The 11297-nt window shown below is 39.9% G+C and overlaps 1 protein-coding gene across 1 annotated transcript; it reads right to left on the reverse strand.

The window, feature by feature from the left end:
* Nucleotides 1-6: 6 nt before the first annotated feature.
* LOC140241424 (flavin-containing monooxygenase 5-like) lies at nt 7-11037 on the reverse strand. The gene is made up of 9 exons (XM_072321154.1): nt 10929-11037; nt 7954-8099; nt 7517-7684; nt 6665-6815; nt 5514-5569; nt 4330-4720; nt 3506-3750; nt 2100-2399; nt 7-123 (listed from the first exon to the last, which is right to left on the reverse strand). Exons 1-9 carry the CDS (start codon nt 11035-11037, stop codon nt 7-9), a joined length of 1683 nt encoding a protein of 560 aa, XP_072177255.1.
* Between the last annotated feature and the right edge of the window lie 260 nt (nt 11038-11297).

An 11297-nucleotide genomic window follows, 5' to 3' on the forward strand; every position in this document is an offset into this window, starting at 1 on the left:
GAGCAATCAGACAGAGCAAGAGGCTACAAGCTCCTGCTTAAGAAGTGACCACATGAATGATGCTGGAGAGAGGTTGACATACGCCTTGCTGGATACAGTCAGACACCGCGTTCTTGCTGAAATCTATCAAAGATGAGATGGGGATACACAGTACAAAGGTCAACTTGCAGCTATCTGCACTTTCAATGAAGGACCAGAGGATAACCAGCGAACGTGTGGAAGAACTGCGTGTACGAGCACACGATGGCAAGGGCAAGATAGCCTTACCACCAACTTACACACGTGGCATCATGCCTGCTGATTGCTCTTGTGTGCCGACAACCAAGACTGGGCAGTCCCTTCCCCACCTGTACAACCTTAGCAGCAAGATCATGCCTCTTCAAGACTGCAACACAGGCCTATTGATTGGCTATGATTGTGCAAGAGCATTGATGCCCAGAGAGGTGATTCTTGCGCCATGCAACAATGGACCATACGGCATACGCACAGATCTTGGATGGAGCATTGTAGGAACAATACGTCCTGACTACATTTGCGAAGATGACGACTACATCAGCACCAGTCACAGGGCAATGGCCAGGGAAATCACCAAAACCTTGGTCAAAGACAGAAGGGAAGTTTTTTTTTTGTCCTGAGAAGATGACAACCAAGGAGGAAATCACTCCCCATCAAGTAAAGAGCATCATGGAAGCTGACCTTTCTGATGTGAGCAACAAAGGGCAGCACTCTCTCAGAATGACTTCCAATTCCTCAATATCTTGGATAAAGAAATTCACAATGTACCAGTAAAGGGAAGGAGTGAAGGAATGTTTCATGGTAGACCTATGAAGGAATGCTACAGATGAAATAGGAACCAGACCTTCTGAAGGAATGATACATATAGAGTGACAGAATAGAGAGGAAGGTGATTCTGAGATATTGCAATCCCTAATAAAGTGCGACATTCCCGTAAAAACATTTTGTCTCTGTTGAATTCTTTGTGTGATCGACCACAACTAAACTTACACTGCTGCTAGTGCCGGGGGATAAAATCGCATTGCACGGCAATGGACATTTCTAGTTGTTTCTTCACAATAACACTAAAACTTGGAAAAAGTGCAATTTGTCATTTTAAAGTTGATGTACTCAGTCACGCATGACACTTGTCAACATAATTTGGTATCAACGGAAAGAGGAAGAGTTCCCCTTTCCTCGCAACTAACACTGCGCTCTCCATTGATGACAATTACGAAATAGTAGCCCTCCAAAGTTGGATTACTTTTTTATATACGCTTTGTATATAAATTCAATTTACAATGGCAATTATTCAAGACAAATAGCCTGTCTATCAGCTAAACATATTTCTCCAAATTGCCAGAGAGATTTATCAGATTGGAATTTTAACTACATGCAGTGGGTACTGCTTAACCTGTTGAGGACGAGTCCTGAGTATACTCTGGCAAGTGTCTATGGGAAGTCTGTGTTGAAGCAAAATCAAACTGTCCTCAATGGGTTAATTATTCAAATTCATCAATTTGAATGGTTATGTCATACCCGCTGCATACTGTAAGGAAAAGAACAAGCCACTGACTGTCGAGCAGTAACTTGGCGGTCTAGTGGATAAGATGCCTGTCCTGTAATCAGGAGGTTGTAGGTCCGAATCCTGCTTGAGTATGCAGTCTCATGATTTCTTTTGTCATGCCTGCTATTACATAAAACAAAACCGCTCCATTCTGTGCTCATTTACATCAATACAGGGCAATGTTCCAATCAGTTGCAATACAAACAATATAATGGAAGTATTTGATAAATTTGAAAATGGTAAATGATTCTAAGTAATGAAACTGTAGCACAAACTACATTCTGTACAGCATTCATCTTCAGAATGTACAGCAAATTGTGATGTAATACCAGGAAAATTATTCCCTGAACTGTAAGAGGTACTACTAGGTGACTACTGTCCTCTAAAGTATACGTAACTTCTTAACAGACTTGTTGGTTTATGCGCATTAAATGTCAGCATCCACTCATCTAAAAGAGATGCTTTAAATACTAGTTTATCATCCTCCTATAACTGTATTTCATCCCACAATCCCAACCCAGAGGGCCAAAATACTTACTATTGCCATGGAAAGCATCAACAGTTTGGCAGCACTCATGCTAGAATCCTCGCTACGTAGCTTGCTCTTATTCCTGACTGAGCTCAGGGTGACACCATGCATGAGGTCTTCAGAGCCACGGAGGAATGCTTCTCTTGCACCGGGCATGGCATGGGGTCCCACAAGGCGATAGCACGGGGGATATATTGGCTTGAAGAAGAAACTGAAGGCAAGTTTGGGATCGGTGAAGGCAAGCTTCCACAGACTTGGCAGGGCACCGATTTCACGAGCCAGTCTGTCTTGGTACTCTGGAGGAAGGATCTGTGGATGTTAGGCAATCAGCATGGAGAGTGACAAAAAGAAGAAGTAAAAAAAAAAAAAAAAATGTTAATATTCATAGTGGCTGCTATCTCTTTGTGAGCCACAGTATACTGAGACTGAAATTGTTTGATGGAGAAACTGATGAACTACAGTAAATCAAGATATTGCTCCTTTCGCTTTTAAGTTAAAGAAATAACCACACATTAAAACTACCCTATCAAGACTTGAATGGTGCATAACAGCTGAGAAATACTTTACCTAACTGATACATTGTTAAAGTTTATCTAGTGATACCTATCTTGACTGATTCAACTGACAGCATGGTTTACTACGAGGTTACAGAATACAGGATGTGATGAGTTCACAGTAGTGACTCAAAAGATCATCCAAAGACTCACAGGATTGGATGATGCAAAAAGAGACTGCAGTTGTAAGTTTATTTACCAAGACTCGTGAGATGAGCTTTGAGTTTATTCAGAGGTATATGGGGGAAGTCATGACTTGACAGTTTAATTCATTAGATGCTGAACTGATGCACTGACTATCATTAGAGTGTCAAAAGACTGATGTCATGAGTGGAGGTCAATTGCTCATGCATACCTCATATTAAAGTGATTCACAAGTTTATAAACTAACAGTGCGTTGACTAATTATGGTAGGAGTTTGTCTGGATTGACTCAAAATATTGTGATTGAGATGCATAAAGGATTGTAGAGGAGTAGTGTTCTGAGTTCATTGCAGTGTATCACGAGGCAATATACCAGCTGATTCAGGAGTTCAGAATGGTGACTTCAGAATTGACCACTCTTACTCAGTCCATGAGGTGACCCTGGATTGATTCTAGCGGCCAATGAACAGCAGTACCTAGAAGTTGATACCACCTCAGGATCTCAGTGATGCTGAAAGTAAGCCAGCACTGCGTCAACAGAGGGATAATCTGCCTCTGATGTTACGTATGTTATGAAAAAAATCATATCAACCTATCATGATACAAGTATTGCATCTCAGAGTAGTGAACAGTGCTTCAATCAATGCACTTGAAGGTTGAGGCACTGAATTGGTGGGCAAGTCAATGAGTGACTGATGATTACAGGAAGGTGCCTTACCAGAGGTCTATGTCGACCAAACTGCTTGAAAATTCTATCCCGCCTGGCCTGGATGTCGGACATCATTTCTGGCAGACTGGGCAACTTGGCTTCTCCCTTGAACACCTTGGTAGCATAGCGGGCTTGCAGTTCAGAAACAGATCCTGTGGCACCACGCGTCACAATGAATCCGACGGCCCCCATGGTGTGGTGGGTCAGGCGTGGTGGGAGGACGTGGAGATACAGGTCTAGCTGGCCTAAGTCATCTGCAAGAGTCAGCCATTGCACAAATGATATCATCACTTTTATCTGTTATATGCCACGCATATACAGTTGTACCTTTGAACTTTGAAAGCAAATATACATGTAGAAGATGTAATTCCATCAAGTTTGGCAGACCAGGTGTCAGTTTGCAATCTTTAGAAAAACCTGTTTAAGAATCACTGTATTTATGATTTGAAATACATTGTATACAAATGTGATACACATGTATATTCTCTGACATCTTTTTTTTTTCCATTTCCAATAGTCTCAGAGTAGTAATTTCATGGTCAAAGTTAAGGAGACTTTAAATAAAACTTTCTCATTATGGTTTTCACATTAGTATCACATCACTTACACACCAATGTTGACTGAAAGCAAGTTGGAAAAGTACTTTGAGGAGTTACTTATAGTGTTTATGTCACATCAAATCTCAAGTTAGGATAGAGATTTGCCTTGATAAGTGTTTTAAGATTACAGCATATGATCACAAGTGTTCCCCTTAGTAGCATTCAAGCCTGTGGTTTCCAGCTACAATTGTCTTGCTGATACTGTGTTTAACTGATTCAAATCTAATATCTCACCTGAGAGGATTTCATCATCAACAAATGGAATTTTCAAATTGTAGCCGGTGGCAAATATCACGCAGTCCACGTCATCCATCTCCTTTCCGTCGTCAAAGATGACCTTTGACCCTTGGAAGCTCTGGATCCCACTCCTGACGCTGATTCGGCCACTCATGATATCCATGGGGAGGCGGTCGTTGATCATGGCACTGCTGTTGAGAAGAGGCGTCTGCCGTCGAAGCCCTAGGCCATCCCAGTCCTGTATTGACTCCACCATTTTGTCCGTCATGTGCCGGACCAGCCAGGAGGGGATGAAACCTGTCCATCGTTTGTTGAGCATAATATCCACTGGCTGCTTGCTTAGCACACGAGGAATAATCCAAGCCCCCTTCCTTAGGCTGATTAAGACCTTTCAACACAACAAACAGGTAATGTATAATTTCATGTACTATTCATATACTTATCAGAATGGGGGGGGGGGGGGTTCAGCAATTGTTGCCACAATAACCCAAAATGCGTAGTCTTTACAGCTGAATATGTTTGCTTGAGTTAAATTTTGAGCAGATGACATAAAATCTATATAATATATGTGCCGTATATTTTGTGAACATATTTCATGAATCTGGATTTTCAAGCTAATTTCAAAAGTGGATGAATTTGCTATGAAGAACAACAGTGCTAGAATGAGAAGTATTATTGCTTTTCAAAGACCAGGGTAAGTATTTACTGTACGAGCTGAAATTTTCGCGGTGGTTTTATTTTCGCAAATTTCGCGAATCGCCTTTGAACCGCGAAAATAACAACATGCGAACAGATAAGCACAGTTAGACCTCGCAACCGCGAAATTAACAACACGTGAAAATGTTCTCCTAGTAGCAATTCGCGAAAATATCTGTACGCGAAAATTTCAGCTCGTACAGTACTCACTTTGGAGACTGCATAATTTGCAATCATGTTGCACAAGTCAATATTTTTGTGTGTAAGTCATTTTGCGCATCCACATTGACTCCCTGTTAATCAAATAGTATAGAAACGCACACATGCAGTGCTACATGCACTTTTATACTCTTTGCTATTAATCTTGTGCGGGGGGGGACAAAACTGAACAGCTAACATAAAATGCAAGCTGTTTGTCTATAAACATGTAAATGTCTGTCTTGATCTGTTTCTCTCTCTCTTTGGACACTGCTGGAGATTGTTACCTTTTTCGCATGATCAGCACATAAAACTGCAACATCCCCAGCAGAATGGCCAGCACCTGTCAAACCATTGACAAAAAAAAAATAGGAGCATTAAGAACAAAACTTACAGATTGAAATAAAACTTCAGTCCATGTCTACCTTGACTGGAATAGACAGAGTAAAATCATGAGGACTGTATAAAATGCTGGCAAGTGTTGATTACCTATCTCATGTTTTCATGAAAAGGTGATATTGGTCACCACGGACATGAATAAGAATGGTGATGATACCATTACCTCATATGTTTTCTTTTAACCGGCAAAAAAATTGCCCCTCAATGCAAATTCTGTTGTTTATTTGGTCAAAGCTGCAGAGACTCCAACCTCAACCTCTATGTAAATGGAAAATTCTCCTGCCTGGACCTACGAGTAAATAGGAGAGACTGATCCTGTGATCATGTCAACACATGACATCAATTTCAATTCCAGGGCCCTAAAGCAGGTTCTGGAAGCTCTTGAATAAAAACAAATTCTTTGGTGCTATCTTGGCTTAATTTGGAACATACAAGGCATGACCAATGCTGGCCCTGAGGAAGCTCTAACGTTCTAAGCCACAGGATAAGTGGACAATACAGCTAGATCGGGAGAAATCAAAACTCAAGTTGAAGAGCAGCAGACTTTGAGAAAGAGGTCTTAAAGGGACTGCACAGTACTGGTTGAGGTGGGGATTCATGTTTTGAACATTCCTAAGTGAGTTAGTGAAAAGCCTCCTATGAAATATGAAAGAGCATGTAATTTTAAGGATTCAACATTTATTTGATGAAAATTGGTTCTCAAACGGCCGAGATATCCAAAAAAGTGCTAATAATAAAAGGCGACATGCCACAACTTTATAAGGATTTCTTTATTTCACCTTGTTTTTGGATATCTCAGCCATTTCAAAACCGATTTTCGTCGAATAAACTTTTGATACCCCTTAAAACTGCATGCTCTTTGACATCTCATAGAGTGGTTTTTGAATATCTCGGAAAAAGTTAAAAGCTAAATCCTCACCTCGACCAGAACTGTACACACCCTTTAAAGTGTGAGAGCTGGAGTCTATGAATCTGCAAAGTCACACGACTACAAAGTGACACATCTCAAAAAGTTGTAAGATCCAATGGCATTCATTACCTACAACTAAGACAGTCTTGTCCTTGAAATCTGATCCTCTGCGGAACTGGCAGGTGTGAAGCACCTGACCTTTGAACTCTGCTAGACCAGGGTAATCAGGGATAAAGCCTGACGAGTAGAAACCAGAACACACCATGACGGCATCAAACACCTGAAGGGTGAGAGAGAATATCAAGTAGGATATGAGAGGGTATCAAGGCATGTAGAGCAGTGGAGTATACTCTTCACCCATTGAAGACGAGTCCCGAGAATAATCACTCAGGTGTATATGGAAAACGTGTGTTATTGCAAAATCAGCTCGTCCTCAATGGGCTAAAAAAAATAAAAAAAAAAAAAATTGAAAAGTGCACAAATCAAACAATCAATCTACATAATCTCGAAAGCTACATAATTCTACTTACTTTAACCCCCCCCCCCCAAGAATTTTTTTTTTTTTTTTTTTTTTTAATTGCATAAGAATGAATGACGGCCATACTAGTTAGAGCTAATTCAGCACACACAAAAAAAGCACATCTTGAATCATCATTTTATCACACTTGATGGTAACTGCAATAAAAGTCATTCTGGGTTATTTCCTTCTCTTTTTTTTTCCAGCAAACCAAGCTTTGCAACACAACAAAGCACTTCCCATAGGATTGATGCATCGATGATAAACTTGCCTAAGTCAAATTAATTTGGACTGAAGAAATAGCTTCAACTTAGATAAAATTTGACTTACAAGCTATTAAATCAACAGAATATAAAGAGAAAAGAATTTGAAAAGACCTTCAATTAGGGGAATATTCAACTTATGTGAGGTTGACTTAAGCAAGGTTATCTGACACAAAAACCAACAACTTACAGACAACATACCTCTGTCTTGACATCTTCATCCTTACATTGTGATCTCACAATCCATCTTCCTGTTTTCTCGAAATCATCTGCTTTCTCCACTTGAATTACTCTGGTGTTGAACCGGATGTTCTTCCAGAGGTCAAAGTGGTTTGCGTAGTCAACATAATACTTGAAGACATCCTCACCCTGTTTGTCAAAAGGAACAAAAATATCAAAATTACTTATCTTTCTTTCATGCACACATACACACACGCACACACAAACACACACACACACACATAAATATGCACAAACATATACACACATACACACAAAAAGTAGATGTATACATCACATTAACACAAGGAAAATCTTATCCTTTGCTCCAAGGGCAAATTTCAATGTAAAACAAGAACATATTGAAAGCCAGTTGGCTTTCAATTTCAAAGAAAAAAGAGAAATGTAAAAATAATTGCCTGTAAGTATGGTGGCCATCCGGGAGGGAATGGGAAATCACTAAATGCCATCATTGGCTTGCACACATTGGTGACAAGTCCTCTGTAGATATATGGCGGTCCATGTGGGTCAACTCCCTCCTCCTCTTGAAAGTTCCAAACACCACCTGTTCCACAAAAAGTTGGCAAAACAGAATGATACCATGCATTTAACAAAAGTCAAAGTTCTATCAGTGTCACATCAGTGTCACCCTTGACCTCTGTAGCCCCCCCCCCCCCCATCTCCATAAAAAAAAGAAAAAAGTTCTTTGCCCCTGTCTCAAATTAACCTGTTGAGGACGGTTTGATTTTGCTACAACACACATTTCCCATAGACGCTTGCCCGAGTATACTCGGGACTCGTCTTAAAGATAATAAAAAGTTTTGGTACCTCAAAAGTGTCCTTGAATTTCCTTGTCTTAGTTTGTGTTTCAGGTTAAAGTACCTTTCATATAACTAACACTGTGAGACTTACTCGCCCCAAAGTGCTCTCATGTCTTAGTAATCATGCAATTAACTGCGACCAGCAGCCCCATACGCATAGCGACCAGTAGTCCCATACGCATAGCGTAATCGGGCTTCGCATTGTAGCATTCAGGATCATGACAGATTTAGTATCGCAGGGTAAATGTCAACTTAAAATCCCATAAATTCTTCAATTTGAAGACTTACCAATTAAGTTGAAGTATTGAAAACAGGCTTCGGGCAACGTTTGGTTCTGCCTATAGTCCCTTTCTGTTCGAATTGATGACTGATCATGTGACTCGGTCGACAGGACCTCAGGAGAGCTACATACAGTACACTGAATACTACAGCCAGTGCATGCGAACACATCGCATGCACACAAATTTCAAATCCGTGAACGGATAAGATGTTTGTGTGCGCATGCGCTGGCCATGGTATCCAGTGTATGTAGCTCTCCCAAGGTCCTCTCGACCGAGTCACATTCAGTCATCAATTCGAACAGAAAGGGACTATTGGCAGAACCAAACGTTGTTCGAAGCCTGTTTTCAATACTTCAACTTAATTGGTAAGTCTTCAAATCGAAGAAATTTTTGGATTTTAAGTTGACATTTACCCGCGATACTAATTCTGTCACGATCCTGAATGCTACAATGCGAAGCCCCATTACGCTATGCGTATGGGGCTGCTGGTCGCAGTTAGCTATGCGTACAATGGGTTGCACGCTGCTGGTCGCAGTCAGTGGTTTCGTACAATATTTATCGACGCTGTACAGCGTCGGCTCTGGTACGAAACCATTATTGCATGATTACTAAGACATGAGAGCACTTTGGGGTGAGTAATTCTTACAGACAACGTACTTTAACCTGAAACACAAACCAAGACAAGGAAATTCAGGGAAGCTTTTGAGGTACCAAAACTTTTTATTATCAGGTTAACACTTTCTGGTGATTCAGGCAGCCATTATGTGTGAAAGGAATCTAGATGGTCAATATCAATGGATTTCACTCAGGAACCAGATTTTGTTTTTCTCTTTTGGGATTATAATAAGGGTAAAAAGTCCAACTGCCAAATTTTACTTAAAGAAAAAAACAATGCTGTTAGGAACTTGCAGAGAACTTTTTTTTTCCAGAAATGCCAATTAGACTTGAGCATGCAGTACATCAGATATGAGGTAATTGCTCTCACTGGCAGAAAATTGGACAAGTAGGCCCTGTGTACATTGAATCAATCCTTACCCTCAGTGCATACACTTGTAATGAAACATGCCAATGATAATTCTATGTTGGTAGACCAATCATATCCACATCAAAATAATATTCAGTTTAATACTCGAACATGACTTTATGAATCTCCTGGACCATTAAAGGGGATGGCTAGTACCTGATCAGTGGGAATCAGTGGGAATGCTGGGGGATGATTGTTCCAATCCTTGTGGATTCATGTACATTCATTGTTGTGTGAAAATTATTTGCATCAAAATGGTCTCATATTCAAGTACAATGTGCAGTTCAACGTTTCCAGGTTAGCATGCCTGTATAGTGTCGGGCGATCGTTAACAGCCCCGTAACGATCGCCCAGACACTGTACAGGCATGTTAACCTGGAAACATTGAACTGCACATTACTTGAATATGAGACCATTCTGAAGCAAATGATTTTCACACAACAATAGATATATAATGTACTCTTAAATGAATCCATAAGGATTGGAACAATCATCCCCCAGCATTCCCACTGATTCTCACTGATCAGGTACTAGCCATCCCCTTTAAATCATAATTCCAGAAGTCTGCCAATGCCATCTACATGCTGCTGAATCTTCTATCAAAAGTTAATCTACTATCACAGCATACTGCGTCCACAACAGGGAGATTGAGTTTACAAGTATATTTTGCTTTGTTTGTGTGTGTGTGTGTGTGGTTTTTTTTTTTTTTTCTTTTTTGATGAATAATCTTTTTTTTTTTGAGGGGGGAGGAAATAGCAGTCACTTTAAATTAGTATATTTGATATTCAATACAAAACTACTCTCAATATTGACCTTACAGCTATTTGATGTCTAGAAAGGCTTTCACACATTCATGCAGCACTATACACAGGTACCATCTTTTGCTTGTGTTTGCAAAAGTTAACTTTTTACTCTACTTGGTCATTGTACCAGTACATGGTCATGTAGTACCATACAGGGTACTAGTTTGTGCTCAAACTATATAAAGTATTTCATTTGAATGTTTAAAAATGCCATGTTTTCATGGTATGATTATAGGAGTACAACACAAGTAATTAAGAGCAGTAGCAATAAAACATTAAATAATGTTTTATGATGTATATCAATTCATAGTTACAACAGATGACAAAATTAATCAAACTCGATTCATACCTGCTGATACCACAGGTCTGTTCAAAACATATTTCAGAGCAGCAATAATGAAACATCATAGTACCTTGCATACCAATAACAATTAAATGATGAAATTATTCAAACTTCACACCCACCAATATCACTGGTCTGTTCAAAACATACTGGTTCGAGCCCCTCTTCCAAGCAAGTTTTGATGGAGACCAAACCAGAGACACCAGCTCCGATGACAGCTACTCTCTTCATAATGGATGCCTTGAATCAGAGTAGATTGCTGGGGAGGGTAATGATATTACAGTGACACGTGTAACAGGGCCTATATTCGATCTACAACAATGCAACTAGGGCCTACCGGTACTTCTTTAAAGGGATGGTACAGTATTGGTGGAGATGAGAATTGGGCTTTTAACTTTTTGCGAGATACCAAGAAAACACTTATGATATAGTACAGAGCATACCATTTCAAGAGGTATTCAAAGTTTATTTGATGAAAATTGGGTTTGGAA

Source organism: Diadema setosum, chromosome 18, assembly GCF_964275005.1.
Source record: "Diadema setosum chromosome 18, eeDiaSeto1, whole genome shotgun sequence".
Taxonomy (NCBI): Eukaryota; Metazoa; Echinodermata; class Echinoidea; order Diadematoida; family Diadematidae; genus Diadema; species Diadema setosum.